General features: G+C 40.7%; 1 protein-coding gene across 1 annotated transcript; it reads right to left on the bottom strand.

Annotated features, from left to right (window-relative positions):
• Positions 1–601: 601 nt before the first annotated feature.
• On the bottom strand, positions 602–16,528 carry uba6 (ubiquitin like modifier activating enzyme 6). Its single transcript, XM_038301639.1, has 32 exons — positions 16,458–16,528; positions 15,929–16,023; positions 15,687–15,781; positions 15,573–15,601; positions 15,388–15,482; positions 13,016–13,127; positions 12,462–12,542; positions 12,255–12,377; positions 12,044–12,167; positions 11,812–11,915; positions 11,634–11,696; positions 10,765–10,841; positions 10,546–10,612; positions 10,314–10,457; positions 10,076–10,222; positions 9,909–9,989; positions 9,733–9,810; positions 9,468–9,649; positions 4,973–5,078; positions 4,806–4,895; positions 4,645–4,725; positions 4,435–4,563; positions 4,290–4,341; positions 4,137–4,200; positions 3,989–4,058; positions 3,838–3,909; positions 3,619–3,742; positions 3,320–3,513; positions 2,000–2,127; positions 1,790–1,877; positions 1,341–1,435; positions 602–1,259 (listed from the first exon to the last, which is right to left on the bottom strand). Exons 2-32 carry the CDS (start codon positions 15,967–15,969, stop codon positions 1,118–1,120), a joined length of 3,078 nt encoding a protein of 1,025 aa, XP_038157567.1. The 5' UTR covers positions 15,970–16,023; positions 16,458–16,528; the 3' UTR covers positions 602–1,117.
• Positions 16,529–16,719: the final 191 nt, after the last annotated feature.

The following is a 16,719-nucleotide window of genomic DNA, read 5'->3' on the forward strand; positions in this document are numbered from 1 at the left end:
TTCATTTTTGGATAAAAGACATCACCCCCATACGAAATAACCAAGATTAGATTGAAAAGGTTTGCTTTTTATAATTGAGATAATAACTCAACAGATTCATTTTTGATTGTTTCCTGAAGTCACATTTTTATTGGACCATAGTCTGAGCCGGCTCCCACAAGAACATACATCTTTTTTGTTTATAAACAAAAAACAGATTTTTTTTCAGACATTTACAAGTCTGAAAGACATTCGCTCATTAAAGAAAACTTTAAAAAATGGATGAAAATGTATTTTTAGGCTGAATTTTTCATTAAAAGCATGGGAGTGTTTCTATGTTTGATAAAGAGCATGACAGCATCTGATATTCACTATTAGGACTTTGTCAATGTAGTCAATAGCAAAAAAACTAGGAGCTACATTTAGGTGGAACCAGCTCCTAACATCAGTTAGGTTAAATACTTTTGTGGCATTTCAATGACAAAGCACATCAAGGTGAAGAGGATTTTTATTGTTCTTAAACTTTGCTGTGATATCTGCTTTTATGAAGCAACAATACCAGAAAAGGAACAATCGTCTAGATGGAAACCTATAATCAGCATCTTTGGTCATTTTGTATTGGACCCTTTTAACTATGGAGCAGCATGATCTCTTCCTATGAACAAAAAAAAAAGACTGAAAGATGATTTATAAAGAACGGGATGATGTGTTGACTCAAATCGCAAAAGGTAAGTATTTACTCTGCCTATAACCAAACCTTTGCTCATTTCTAGATCCAGGCAGATCAAGAAATTGGTCAAAACAAAAAGATTTAAGGCATCAGCACAGGCAGAGCTGTGCGTTTGAGTAAAAACCGGAATATATGTACAGAGAGGTACAGTATTGAGTGCTACTTAAGCAGCTTTGACGTCCTCTGGCCATTTGAAGCATGTCTGCTTTTCTTCCTCCATGAAGCTCTGAGATGAGGGGGGGTGCCGGGGATGGGAGCTTTGTCGCATTCAAATTAAAGAAGCTTGCAGGGAGAACTCTTGTCCCTAAAGGCTCCTGTTCCTGATGGGGGGAGTGGAGTACAACAGAGTGCTTTAATTAAGAGAGATAAGGACACAGTAGGTTTTTGAGGGCGACATCTCTGGAGCTGTCAGGGCGCCTTGCTGTCCGGGCTGAAGTAGTATCTGACAGGAGGACCTGGGAGGTCCTCGTCTCCATCCGACTCTGGAGCAAATGACACGGTGAGGTCCACATAGTGCCGGGCTGCTGATGGCTTGATAAGCTTTTGCATCCTGTGGGAAATGCAGGTTAAATGCATCCGTTAATAAAATGGAGACCGGAGAATAAAAATGTTTTTGGATGGAAGATCTTACGTCAATTTCAGTCTTTTAGAATGTCCTGGCATCACAGGCACATAGAGCATCTTTACGCCGTGGACAACCATGCTCGGTTCGATCCCGTACTTTTCCTGCACAAACATATTAAATCAGCAAATATAACTATAGGGACAATATTCAGTCATTGCATTATTTACAGTTGGACTCTTTGCACTTGAGAAGTGATCAGCTGGTTCATTAAATGCATGAAAACTAATTCTATTTTTAATTTATAAATGCTTCACCCAACAGCTTGTTTTGTGGCGCGCTTTTGGATTTCAATAAACCAAATACAGTTCTTTTAAACAGATTATTTAATGCCTAAACAATGATAATCTCATAATACTCATATCTGATCTGTGATTCTAACCCATCACCCTGTTTTTCTTTTTATAAACCCGTTGATGAATAGAAAATAAAAATCATCGTAGAAATGAAAGTCTCACCCTCACTGCATTCATGAAGTCAGACAGAGTGAAGTCCTCGTGACCGAAGATAGTCCAACAGTCCCAAATGGAAAAGTAGATATTGTTCCTGGAAAAGATGCTACATTAATGCCTTCAAAAAATAAAAAAAAAACTCTTGTAGTGAGACATATTAAAAGGTCAAACATTTGTTATGATTAACTTAAGGTGGAAGTATGCTGGTGCTTCTACCTGATGGGCGTCCTTTTAACCGGGGCGGGCTCAGTGAGCACCACTACTGGAATGGCCATGTTGAAGAAGCAGTTTTTGAACGATTCAAATTCATAGCCACCGACCACCTTGATCAACTCCAGCGCCACCTAAATAATTAAAAGCAGTACTCCAAATGTTAGCATTCAACACAGATCAAAGGGAATACTTTAGATATAGAGAGACGTTTATTTATCAAGAGGCCAAGAACGGGAGAATGAATTACTGGAGACTGGACTAACTCAATGTGATGAATGCAGTCTGTTGTGCTGCTGCTTGGTTGGACATAAAACCAGCAGCCACATGGCCCTTTCTGGAAATCAGTTCGACCCTCCCTAGACTGGAAGCACAAAGCTGGTAGAGAATCTCCCAAAACGATGATTACATCTAAAACTTGATACTCTTTACTTTTAGCACATTTTAATTTTAAAACCTTGAACTTTGATTAAAGTTCCACCACAACAATCCCGCCCCCTTGTTTAACGACCAATCACATTCACTTTATTCACTCGTGTAAAACCGTGCACCACTCGGGAAAATTTAGAAAGGCGACGTTTGGAACAGCTGTTTCCCTACGGCTTTAAAATTTCAAAACCTGCCAGAAAAATATGTTGGATTTTATTATTTAGGTGCCTGCAGTTTGAATTACATAGATGAGAAACGCCTTCCAGCTGCCGGGAACAGTAGCGGAAACCCCCGAAGAGGCGACCGGGCCAGAGGCTGCTGTTGAACGTGATTCCAAATGACAGCGCACCGCCGGTCTATTAGGCTCCAACAGCGAAATAATATTTTATGGCATATCTTGATTAACTGACAGGACAGACAAAGATTTGAGGTGGACTTTCTCACTTAAAACTACTTTTTACCCACTTATAACAGCAAATATAGCAAAGCCGCTCTCTGCCATTGAACACAGGAGCAGCAGAAGCATCAGCTGCATCTGTACACACTTCCGTAGCATCAAACTGCTGTTGACGTGCATCTGACCTTAATGTGGAAAAGCATAAAAGATGAAGCAGCAGAAGCTTTTTTTTGCTGCTTCCAGCGATTGCGGTCTGAAAATAGCATCAGGCATTATATTAAATTAATAAAAACAAAACAACAATGTATTCATTCCGTAAAAGTAAAAAAAAATCCACTGGACTTGGTTTCCAAGATTTGAAGACGTTTCGCCACTGGAGAGGTGACAAAACTATGACCTGGATGACTGAGAATCTTCATCAGCAAAACAACAATGTAATCTGGTTTCATGTTAAAAACATAAAAATCTCCCAACATAATGTGTTAGATCGCTGTTCTTACCAGTCCGGCCACAGCAGCCGTTGCCGTAGCGATAGCGGGGATGATCTTCCCAGCGATGCGTTTGGTCTTCAGCCTGTCCGCTGGCTCGATGGAGTACATCCTGGCTCGGATGGACGACGCTGACGTGACAAAATCAATGTGACCGTTGCGGTCGTCGTCTTTTTCAAACTGAAGGGGCCTCATCTGTAAACCCTCTGCACATCAAAAAGCCCCATTATAAAGACTGATCGCTTCAAATATAATTTGAGAAAGCCGGCTTTTGAATTGTACATGAGTTCACTTCAGGATGTCTGCGCTACCTGGTGTGACCTTGTTATCAACGATTGCCTGCTCAAGTTGTGCGATGGCTTCCCTCTCCTCTTCGCTGCTCAGAGGCATCTTAATGGCGTCTGGCTTCCTTGCCGTCTCATCCGTCTCTATACACTAGAACCAGCAGATCAAAATAAAACCAGCATTATTTTTTCTCAAAGTGACAAAAATAAATAAATACAGACAGGCAAATGAGCAGCGGAACCTACTTTTTCTGAGGGTCTGTATTCAGGAATCTTGACATCAGAAAGAATCCTGGCCACAGCGTCTTCAGAAAGATCCTGATGAAAAAAAACATCCAGCCAGTCAGTGATTCAATATTTAATAGACAATATCAGCTCAGCTGTGTGTATGACCTACTTTTTCTGAGAAGGCAATATTATAAACCTCTGCATAGAGCCGTGCTGTGCTGACAATGAAAGTGAAGTGCCTGATTTAAAAAAACAATAACAAAAGGGTTAGAATTGGAAGACAGGAATTAGACTATAAAATACAAAATTCTACCCACAATGGGTCTTTCAAGTCAAAATCAATTGGTGCTGGGGGTCTTTTCGGGGACTGCCAAAATAAACCTTTAAAAAACACAAAGTTTGAGACGTGTTACTTTGTGGATAATTATAATGATCTCATAAATTAGACACAAAGTAACAAATAAACTCACTCCCATCTTTTAACCTGGTTTCCAGAGGGAATGAGTGCAACAGCTGCAGGGCCTAAATAGTGAGCAGAACAGATGTGATGTAAATATTTCCACATTTAATCTTTTTAGCCTTATTCTTATGCATCTGAAGGTTGAGACCAGATACCTTTCTTTTGAAATACTTTTCAAACTTCAGACGGGCGATGGTGATGCACTGCTTCCACTGACTCGGCCGTTTGCTCAGCAGCTTAATGACCTGAAAGGATCCCTCCAGACTTTCCCCTGCTTGCATCCTCTACAGACAGAGCAGACATTATCACAGAGATGCCAAATGAGCAAGAGGGGAAATAAACGAAAAAAGAGTAACAAATCTTACCTGCAGCACGACGTCGACTGAAGGGTGGGTCTGCCAGAATGAGTTGTAGATGGAAGGCTTATGGAAAAAGGAGCTTTCAAACTAGATAACCAAAGCAAAAAGAAAAGCATTAGAAAATACTCCATATAGGGACATAATTCTCAAATCGACTGCAGCGAGACCTTATCTCTGGCCCACTGGATGGTGTGCTCTATAACCGAAGGGAAAGACTTGAGAGTGCAGAATGGGATCTCCTCCTCAGGGGGGTCCCTCTGGGGGGGGGGATAAACGACACAGAGCTCAGGATGGGAAGAACACACAGAAAAACAGTCCAGAAAGTAAGACTCACATGGCTATTGTACGACTCTGTTAGGTTTGGGACGATAATCTCAGTGTGTCCTTTAGTTCCCATGGTGCCCGAGTCCAAGAGAGGTCTTTGATTGGAAACACAGCGGCTAAAAATACAGTACGGTCAGGAAAGTTTAGTTTCTCTTACTTCATATATCAATTTATGCTATTTACTCACTATAAAAGTTTTCACTCAGCCCGTTTCACCCACAAGGCCACAAAATTCCCCTGCGTGAGGGTGTTTATAGACAAGACATGCCTTCTTCCCATAAGAAACGAGATTCTTTCTCAAGGTTTTCATAACATGTTACTGTTCAACCAAAGTGTCTATAATTTGTTTTGAATATGACAACTTTCCATTGTTGTAAGTAAGTGGGAACGAATGCTGCCCAGGCAGAGCAGGGCTGATTACCAAGCAATAAGGGCCGTATGATGAACTGTTCTCTCTTAGCAAAGATGAAAATAGAGTGCAGACTGAGTGAAATCCATCGATCTCAGTTTATTTAACTGGAGTAAATAGTTGAATACTTTTTTCCCCCACTGCAACAGTAAGAACAAATAACAAACAATCGAACATTTAAACTGAGGAACATCAAGAAGCTGGGATAAACTCTAGATAGAAAGAAGCAACCTAAACCAACTGAAGAGACAGTGGCTCTCCTCTCTCATGAGTAGAGACACCTCTGAAGATTGAAAATGATCCTTTTTCCTACTACCGTATTTTCACGACCATAAGGCGCAAGGTACTAAAAGACGCAGTCTCAGTTATGTGTGCCATTACTGTATTTAACACACACATACAGGTGCTGGTCATAAAATTAGAATATCATGAAAAAGTAGATTGATTTCAGTAATTCCATTTAAAAAGTGAAACTTGTATATTATATTCATACATTACATACAAACTCATATATTTCAGATGTTTATTTTGTTTAATTTTGATGATTACAAATGACAACAAATGAAAATCTCAAATTCATCATATCAGAAAATTAGAATATTACTGAAGACCAATAAAAACAAAGGATTTATAGAAATGTTGGCCAACTGAAAAGTATGAACATGAAAAGTATGAGCATGTACAGCACTCAGTATTTAGTTGGGCCTCCTTTGGCCTGTATTACTGCAGCAATGCGGCGTGGCATGGAGTCGATCAGTCTGTGGCACTGCTCAGGTGTTATGATAGCCCAGGTTGCTCTAATAGTGGCTTTTAGCTCTTCTGAATTGTTGGGTCTGGTGTATTGCATCTTCTTCTTCACAATACCCCATAGATTTTCTATGGGGTTAAGGTCAGGAGAGTTTGCTGGCCAATTAAGAACAGGGATACCATGGTCCTTCAACCAGGTACTGGTAGCTTTGGCACTGTGTGCAGGTGCCAAGTCCTGTTGGAAAATGAAATCTGCATCTCCAAAAAGTTGGTCAGCTGCAGGAAGCATGAAGTGCTCTAAAACTTCCTGGTATGTGGCTGCGTTGACCCTGGACCTCAGAAAACACAATGGACCAACACCAGCAGATGACATGGCACCCCAAACCATCACTGACTGTGGAAACTTTACACTGGACTTCAAGCAACGTGGATGAAGTGCCTCTCTTCTTTTCCTCCAGACTCTGGGACCTTGATTTCCAAAGGAAATGCAAAATTTACTTTCATCAGAGAACATGACTTTGGACCACTCACCAGCAGTCCAGTCCTGTTTCTCTTTAGCCCAGGCAAGACGCTTCTGACGCTGTCTGTGGTTCAAGAGTGGCTTGACACAAGGAATGCGACAGCAGAAACCCATGTCTTTCATACGTCTGTGTGTGGTGGTTCTTGAAGCACTCACTCCAGCTGCAGTCCACTCTTTGTGAATCTCCCCCACATTTTTGAAGGGGTTTTGTTTCACAATCCTCTCCAGGGTGCGGTTATCTCTCTTGCTTGTACACTTTTTTCGACCACATCTTTTCCTTCCCTTCGCCTCTCTATTAATGTGCTTGGACACTGAGCTCTGTGAACAGCCAGCCTCTTTAGCGATGACCTTTTGTGTCTTGCCCTCCTTGTGCAAGGTGTCGATGGTCGTCTTTTGGACAACTGTCAAGTCAGCAGTCTTCCCCATGATTGTGTAGCCTATAGAACTAGACTGAAAGACCATTTAAAGGCTTTTGCAGGTGGTTTGAGTTAATTAGCTGATTAGAGTGTGGCACCAGGGGCCATCAATTTTGAACCTTTTCACAATATTCTAATTTTCTGATATGATGAATTTGAGATTTTCATTTGTTGTCATTTGTAATCATCAAAATTAAACAAAATAAACATCTGGAATATATGAGTTTGTATGTAATGTATGAATATAATATACAAGTTTCACTTTTTAAATGGAATTACTGAAATCAATCTACTTTTTCATGATATTCTAATTTTACGACCAGCACCTGTAAGGCGCATCGGATTATAGGGCGCAGGTATTATATACAGGTACATGTCCTCTACTACGTTTAATTACCTCTACTGCGTATTTAAAAATAGAGCGGGAGCAAAACTGAGTATGTTTGTGCTTTATTCAAGTATTTATTACAAAGTATTAATCAAACCCATCAAAGTCATCATCCTCTGTTTCTGAATTAAACAGCTGCACTAAATCAGACATGCCAGTTTCCCCTTCTTCGCTGTCAGAGTCACTTTCCGTGCCGTGTGGCTCCTTGGAAATTATGCCGGCTTTTGCGAAAGCTCGAACAACAGTGCCAGCAGACACGTTAGTCCAAGCATCAACAATCCATCCGCAAACGGTGGCGTAACTTGCCCGGCGCTGCCTTCCACTTTTCGTGAAACTGTGGTCTCCGTCTGTCATCCATCGCTCCCACGCCGCTCGCAGCCTTACTTTGAACGGCCGGTTCACACCGATGTCGAGCGGTTGAAGTTCCTTTGTCAGACCCCGGGATAACGGCGAGCACAGCGTTCATTTGTTTCACCATGTTTTTCACATCAGCTGTGAGATGGGCACGCATGGAGTCACAGATTAACAGTGACGGTGATGCGTGGAAAAAACCACCTGGTCTCCTTACATACAACTCCCTCAGCCACGCTTTCTTCATCTCCTCATCCATCCAGCCCTTTTCATTTGCCTTAATAACGACTCCAGCTGGAAAAGTATCTTTAGGCAAAGTCTTTCTCTTAAAAATCACCATAGGCGGCAGTTTCTGTCCATTTGCCAATCCACGCCCACACTCCCCCCTTTAACGTTCTCATGGTGGTCTCAACAACGTCCGCAGTAACAACACACATAGGGCGCACCGCACTATAGGGCGCGCCGCACATTTTGAGGAAAAAAAAAAAAAGACATTTATATGCGCCTTATAGTCGCGAAAATACAGTAGTCCTCATTTGTTCTAGAGTGAAGGTGACTCAAATGCTGAGTTCGAATTCAGAGGCTGTCCCTTTGAAGGCCAGATTCGTAGGCCGATTACGTCATAGCGTGGCGCTGAGGCCTGTTCGGATTGAAAGACTCCTCGTGATGCGGCTGACCAATGCAGCCTTCTTTTTCCCGTTTTGAAGGACGAGTTTTGTGTATGATTGTGTATGATATATTGCAAGTCAAAGGAGGCCGGCTGCTCTGTTCTCAGAGGAAAAAGGTACTTGGTGCTAAACAGTGGTTCATGTTGTAAGTGCAGTTTAATATAATACAAGAATGTGAATAGCTGCGTCTGAAATTAATAAAAAGTTTTTTTAATGGTTATTGAGTCAGATATGTGGCGGCTGATGTTTAGTTTATTGAAAGGTTTTATCTGTGTCTGTGTAAATGGGTTTGGCTGACATTTAAGCTCAGATTCCAATTCCCTGCAGTGTGGAGACTAAATCTGATATTAGTGACGACGGCACTGCTGCTGAAGCTGAACAATGTTATTAGCACATAGAACATCAGGAAGAAGTTCGGCATCCACTTTTTGCCTGCTTTGTGTGTCAATTGTCACGGATAGTGTACGGTTGGTGAAAGCCAGAGAAGGTTGGACCTGTTTGAATCAACAGCTAAAACTCCTCCGGTCTTCTTATTTTCAAAGACCTCGAAGGACTCAGTCCGGCAAGAACTGGTCTTTGAAGGATGCAGCGTCTGAAATCAAACATACCCAAAGCCAGCTACCCAGCAGGCAACACGAAGCAAACTTTCCTGCAAAGCTTCCCCACTTAACTGCGTACGTTGTGAAACACACTGGATTACAAAACTTCCAGGATTTCCCTGTTTTCAAAGTTTTCCAGGAAAGAGACATTGCTTCCTTTTTCTAGCATTTTATATTAAAAAAAAGTTTCATCTTTAGGGCAGTAGATATAGAAACATAACTTTTCTTTCTAAGTTTGTAAACACTCTTAAGGAGACCTCAAAATCAGCTAAAACCTTCCCCTCTCCTAAATCAGCCACATTGCTAGGCATCTCTAATAGCAAGCTAACATTTCCCCAAATAGTTATGCAAAATAGCAGCTATCGATATGCACATCATTTTGGATGAAGACCCTTTGAGAGACCCACCTGTCCACGTATCTCCTTGCCTCCACATTGTCCAGCGCGGTAACCACCACGTTCATGGAGGAGTAGAAAGAGTCACTGTAGATGTTCTCAGAGGCTGGACAAACCTTGTTCAGGTGAGCATCCACCTGCAGCTCTGGGTTGATGTCAAGAGTGGCGCCTGCTGCTGTGGTACTTTTTGGCTTCTAAGACAGAAAAGACAACATAACTGACCTGCTAACCTGCTAATTGTAGTTCATCTGACGGCTTTAACTGAAACATAACTCACCTGTATGTGGTGGGGTCTGAAGAGAAACTGTCTGTTGAGGTTAGACTTTTCTATGAGGTCTGGGTCTGTGACGCAAACCTTAGATGTAACACGGGCAAAACATTCAGTTAAGCTTGATGACATAAGGAGATGGACACAATGGTAAATTAGGAGAGAAGAGCGGGGAAGATGCCCACCTCTCCAGAGCTCTTGGCCAATCCCACACCAAGAAGAGCAAAGTTTTTGAGCATTTCACAGCCGATGGCACCACAGCCAACCTAAGAAGTGAAACAAATTCAGCTTTCTTTGGCTTTAACATCCTTTATTGAATGCATATACCCTCCTGATAAAGCCAAACTCCTACCATAAAGACCCTGAGCTTGTGCAGATCCAGACACAATGATTCACCGATGCAGGCTCGTAATGCATCATATCGGTCACCCTGAGGGGAAAACTCCTCAACAGCAAGAGACTGAAGAGGCCTGACCAGCTCGATGGTGTCCAGATAAAACTGAACAATTAGAGAGGAGGAGGTTGAATTAACAGAGTAAAATGGAGCACAAAATAGGGTGATCCTTTACATGTTACAACTTTACTCCTACCCATTGCTGCAGGGGTGCAAATTTCCCAGTAATGGCCTTGAGAACTTCCTGACTTGCTATTCCCCCCACAGCGGCAGCCAACGGAGGCAGAGTTCCCCTGGCTGTCCGAGACAGACAGCGAACCACCTCAGCGTTCACAGGAACCTGACAAGAAGGAGACCGAGCTAAGAATAAATAACTGTGTATGATTGTTGATCCCAAAGTAAGAAGGAAAAAAGGAGAAAAAGCTCACTTTGTTCAACATTGTTGTATTGACTTCCTCGGTCAGCTTAAGTAAAACCTCAGCATCCTGTGAGCACCTGGCAATGATAGCAGAACCGTTTAAATGCCTCTTTCCTGCAGTTTTAAATATCTTTTTATTTTTATCATAAGCCTGAAGATAGAGTATGCTAAAGTCAGAAATTGCAGTGAATGTAGAAAGAAAAAAAAAGGCCAGAGAAAGTCTGTTTACCCAATGTTGGGAAGTCTAGAGTGCTTGACCTGGAAGTCATACAGGGCCAGCATGGCAGCGTGGATCTGTAGAGGAGCCTGAAGGGTGGATCAAAGAAGAATAAGAGAAAACCTGAGCACTAAACCAGAATAAAGACATTAGAATTAGCTTGTTTAGCAGGTGGATAAAAGGATGATTGTCTGATGTAAGGTTTTTAAAGTTGTGTATTAAAATAAATGAGGAAAAGGACATTCTTTTTCTTCCATCTATTCCAATGAAATGAATTGGCTACTGACCGTAAAAGCACAACCCTTGTGTTTTTATCAGCATTACTTTTCTTTTCTCCATAAGGAAGCTCTATCCTGATTTACACTTTCATTTACAGGCGTCTTACATTTCCATATTATTATTAATATCAAAGTTCTCAGGAAATCATTGTTTTCAGTTTTAAATAATAAAATTAAACAGTTAACGATTAATTTAAAGCAAAACAAAACTTAATGCATGGACCGAGAAATCATGGACAGAATTGACAGGCTAGGAACACTGGACAGACGGAGGATCAATACAGACAAGGTGACTCTTTAGGGAATAAAATAGCAAATAAAGCCGTAAAATCCAAACATCTATCCAACTGATTTAATTTGTCATACTTACTCAAGCCTAAGACATAGATAAACCCTATTTACTACTTTGCTATATATTTTTTTCTGCTTAAATGTTTGGAAACGTCTAGTGAGTAGATCAATTATTGACCAATTCCAGGCTCCTAATTACCAAAAGCCCTAATTCCACACTGATTTCAATATTGTACATTCTAAATACTGTGTATCTCTAAATCCAATTAAATAAAGAGTCACAACTTGGAGAAGTGGGCCTCCCATTCTTACCTCTGGTTTACTGAAGTCTGGAATCAAGACCTGAGGATCACACAGCTGTTTTTCTAACGTATCCTAGAAGACATATCACATTACAATTCAAAGCCAAGCAGTACATGATTTATTTTATCAAGATTTATTTCCATTTTCTCAAAACGAAACATCTGCAGAGACAAACGAATTTACTTACAAAAGAATACGTCTTGGGGGTTTTCACCATTACAAAGAAACCACCATGTGCGTATGATTGTAGTTGTGATGTATCTCCTATCTCGAAGCTGTGAGGAGAAAGGACTAAAACGACACAATCATACCAAAGGAACCACATGCAAAATAAAGAAGAAAAAAAAACATAACTTAGTTTACTGGTAATTTATTTAAACAGTAGATATATTTTTAATGCAGTACAGGAGAGACGATACCTGTGACCTGTCGCACAGTCCCATTTAGCTCCACCATCCCCTGGACCTCCCTGAAAATAACACTCTGACCCGTCTGTAAGCCATGGGGGCGGTTGTCCATGCAGGTTACAATCCCAGGATTATCCTGAATTAGAATAGGATCATGTTTGGTTTTAAGGGGATCAAGTTTAAGAAGAGCTGGATGCACCAAATAGAAGAGCAAAAACTCTACCTGAGTGATACTTTGGATAAAAATTTCTTTGGGCTCCTCTCCTGTGGGATCGGACACCTCAAACTCTTCCCCAAAATCACAAAACAGGCGTGCACAGATGCCGTACACATCACCGCAGATAAACTGGGGACAACAGAGAGGTAACAGGGTTTGGTTTCAAATGCAGCCTTTGGAGGTTGAGTCATTAAGGTTGGGTTAGAGCCTTACTCTAATGGGGGGCTGCTGGGAGTGGCAGAAGGCATCCACTTTCTTTTGAAGGCTCAAACTGGCCTCTGTCAAAATTACACACTGGAGTGGAAAGAATGACAGCGAAGGAATAATAAATCAGCAACAGTCAATGCAAGCAATCTTGATTTGAGTCAAATCTGGAATAAAAAAAAACTTTGATGATACTGACATTATTAGTAGCTTACTTCATTAAAGCCTTCTGTTGGAATCCTAAACATTAGGATATTGTTTCAGCATTTTTAACCTGATCTGATAGTTCCTTGCTAAAGCTTGTTACCTTATAAACTATATATTGTCATTTGTTTTTCCATCCTCCATTGATTAACAGTAATTACTTTGAATTTAACCAGGGAACAAGCACTACTGCAGCTGGATTATTAATCCCCAGGACTGAGAGTTCACATGACTACACAAACAAATCAGTACAAAATACAAATCCGGAGGCTGGAGTGTTTGACAGCCATTTACCTAGACTGAAAGCAACTCCCTCAAAGATATGACTCTTTTTTTTGTTTTTAAAAGCACCAACTTACTTGATATTTTCTGAGAAAACTTAGATCACTGTTGTCATCCACAGGCAAGGAGGTCATGTCAACTTGGACATATGGGTTTAAATCAGCAACCCGAGGGCAGACTGCCTCCACCCTGAAACAGAAGCATCAGGTTTTTTTAACAAGAGTAAAATCTAACATCGAAAACAGGATACAACTTGTTAAAAAAAAGTGGATTTATTCTCAATCAAAGTAAAACTTTAATAGGTACAACTTATTTCAGTTTCTGTTGCCTGTTTTTCTATGGCTTTATTTAATCTAAACAAAACACATTTCCAGTCAGGGATTATATGTATATGTGTATAACTGTCACCATGGACGTGCACATTTCTGGCTTTAAATCATGTGTTTGAGTAACTTTCCTTTTCCACGGTGGTATAAAAAAAAAGAAAACCCTAGATGGACATATTTATTGTTTATTGATTCCAACTGGGACTGCAACTAATGATTATTTTGCTAATCGATTAATATGTTATTTTTATTATTAATCAATTAATAGTCAGATAGCAAAAGGTTCCTTAAATAAATTTTTTTACAGAATTAAACCAGGTAAAAAACTAACTTTTCCACTTGTGGAGTTCTGGATAGAGCATACTGACAGACGAAAATGTTTTTTGTTTTTTTTACCTAAATGAAAAATACTTATACATATATATTTAGTACAATTTTTGTATAATTACTGCTCTAAGTGGGTCACTCTGTCAGCTTAAGGCATGTTTTAGTCTCTATATTCTAGTTAACGATGAAAAGATTATTTCAATAATCGGTCAATCACAATGAATCATTTCAGCCCTAATTCCCACATGACCAAAGTACCGGCTGAAACACATACAGGCATTTCTTCACATATTCGGATACATGTCCCATAGCTAGTCCCTGAAACAGCACAACATAGCCTTTTAACAAGCCTTTGACATCCGACATTAAACGACAAGGAACGGCTGAGCTAACTTGAACTTTAATCATCCTCCATACATTTGAAACATGGTTACAGCTGGAGCTCACCGAAGCTTGACCTTAGCTTGCCTTCTTCCATTCAAAAACCAGCATGCTATGTCTTTAGGGTAATTTTCTTGCTTAAGCACCAAATCAAGTTCAAGTTTCACCAATTCTAACCAAAGTGACAAACTTACCTTAAAATAAATGAGCAAGGATGCTTAAAATAAGACATGAAAAATCTAAGGGTCAAACTTATCCTAAACTACAGCTGCTGAAACAGCAGGGTCCAACCAAAACATAATAAATACCATAGCTCAGTTTCTTCCAGATGTGTAATAAACAAAGCATCTGGAACAATAGTGGGGTACCTCAAAATCATTTAACTTTTTCCTCCAATCCGCAGCTAGATTGTTCAAATATAAACACAGCTAAATGTAACTACAAGACAATGATCCAATACACAACTCAGTAGGCTAAAGGGATGGTTATACTCCCCGCAGCAGTGTGTTGCAGTGAGGAAGTGGGGGCAAGTTTGTGCGACAACGCAGGGACATGAGGGCGAATAAGATCGGGGATCCAGGTGGAAAAAGGGTCCCAGCATTCTCACACACCTCACTCTTCTAGCTGAGCCAACTTCACGAGTTGTTTTCAACAACGGCGGTCATACAAACAAAAGAAGCCGGAAAGGTACCACACAGGAAATATAGATAGTGTAGAGTGGATGTAGATTTGACAAATCAGATGCCTGCTGTCTGTGGCACTGTTTGCGGTCATCTACAATTTGAGAGAGGGGCACCAGAGTCTCTGCGGAAGGGGCGGAAGTGCATTTGCACTCACTGCGACACACACAGACGACCTAATTTCTGAGTCTTAATCAGCCTTAACACTACTAATCTTGCTCAAAATTAAACCCAACTGAAAATGGATGGACTGTGCACTAAAGCTGGCCCATTTCAATTCAATTCCGTTTATTTATATAGCACCAATTACACAACCCATGTCATTTCAAGGCACTTTACAGTTCACCAGATCATCCAGTCAGATTCCTCAAAGTTTCCTATCTAAGGAAAACCAGTTGATTGATCGACTCATTGACTCAAAGGCAATCCCTCTCAATCAGCATGCTTGTAGTGACAGTGGAGAGGAAAAAACTCCCTTTTAACAGGCCATCTGCCGAGACCGACTGAAGTTCAAGCAGACAGAAGCAGAGATACAAAAGGCAACTTGTCAGGAAACCATTTCTGATTTAAAAATGACCAACTATCCAGCAATCAACTAAACTTAAACAAAGACTATGCTTTCAATTAAACTGAAGTTCTTTATTACATTCACAAACCAAAAATGTACAGTTCCTCTGCCAATTTAAAAGTCCACAATAACATTTTAAGAGCTGCCCTCAACATCCTCCACATTACCTGGTTCTATGACTCAACACATCCTCGCTGCGGATAAAGAAGTTGCAGCCCAGATCCCAGGTCTCGCACTTTTTTGTGTCATGAAGCGTAAGGGACTGAACAGAAAACAAAACAGGAATAGAAATTTGAGACTCTAGAAAGTTAAAAATCCAACAGGGTGCTTAAAACATCAAGAAAACTCCTACCTTTACACCAGCCAGGGTTATATTCTTTGCTGAGAAAAATACAAATAGAGCAAAGGTAGTTAGTAACGTTTCTTTTAAATCACATTACAATTAAAAAAGAAATTTCCAACCAACCTATCTCCACTCCCAGTGCTCCCATTCCACTGAGGAAGACTGAGGACTGGGCCATCTGGTGCATAGCACTGTCTCCAAGTACATAACGCTGGCGGCTGAGTGGAGAAGAAGAAGGAGGAGAAAGTGTGAGGATTAGGGACTGCTGCGAGGGGAAGGGCGCCGTCATTTCCTGACCTGAACGCCCCGCCATGTTTATCTGTGCTGTCGGGTTAATTAATGAGAGATAACAGCCCGACACTTGCCTGTACAGAGAGTCGTCAATCACCATCAGTTCTGCAGCCATGCTGTGAGGGGAAGGGGGTGTTTCGGTATCTTCTAAAAATCACGACTCTTCCTTCTGAACAGCAAGCAAAAAGACACAATTGAACATCTGTGGTATTATTTGCTGTTCTGTTTTGAAATCAACGCCCAGCTGCAGGTTAGCTACGGGGCTAGCTGGCTGTCACGAGCCGCGAGTGAGAATAACCTGCCCCGTCGGAGGGCCCTCGACACAACTAACTAGATAAAACAGTAATTTGTTAGAAAATAAAAACGGAAATGCTAACTGAAACTCTAGTTAGCTCCTAGATTAGCACCAAGTGTCACTCCTGGGAGGATACCGGTGAACAGGACTTATCATAAACTCGTTAAAAGTGAAGACGTAAATACGAGGATATCTAAAACTTTCCAAATAATTCTACTAGTTAAGAAATTAAACCCTCCGTCATATACAATGTCAAATGTGTCTCTAAAATGTGTTAAATTGGTATTGTAAAACCATAAATTGGGTACCTGACGGTGTGAGCGATGTACATCAACGAATGAATTGCTGTGACTGGTTAAAAATTCAGAGTGCTTCCGGGTTAACGTGATCACGTGACTGAATTTAGCCAATGATTTCCTGGTAGCTTATTTCTGTGTTCGGCATGGTGTTAGGGATAATTTTAGATTACTTAACCGTTTTTGTTCACTTATTTAAAATCAGAATGTCTTCAAATTGTCAATATACTAAATGAGCAAAAACAATATATATATATATATATATAAATAAATG

The sequence above is a fragment of the Cyprinodon tularosa genome, unplaced genomic scaffold, assembly GCF_016077235.1.
Source record: "Cyprinodon tularosa strain WSP-4 unplaced genomic scaffold, ASM1607723v1 ctg470, whole genome shotgun sequence".
NCBI classification, from domain to species: Eukaryota; Metazoa; Chordata; class Actinopteri; order Cyprinodontiformes; family Cyprinodontidae; genus Cyprinodon; species Cyprinodon tularosa.

Coding starts and splice junctions, on each gene's coding strand:
- uba6 (XM_038301639.1), bottom strand. CDS start 15,969: ATGGCTGCAGAACTGATGGTGATTGACGACTCTCTGTACAG. Junction 9,990..10,075: donor ACAAGCTCAGGGTCTTTATG/GTAGGAGTTTGG, acceptor TTCACTTCTTAG/GTTGGCTGTGGTGCCATCGG. Junction 3,910..3,988: donor ATATTGCCTTCTCAGAAAAA/GTAGGTCATACA, acceptor TTTTTTCATCAG/GATCTTTCTGAAGACGCTGT.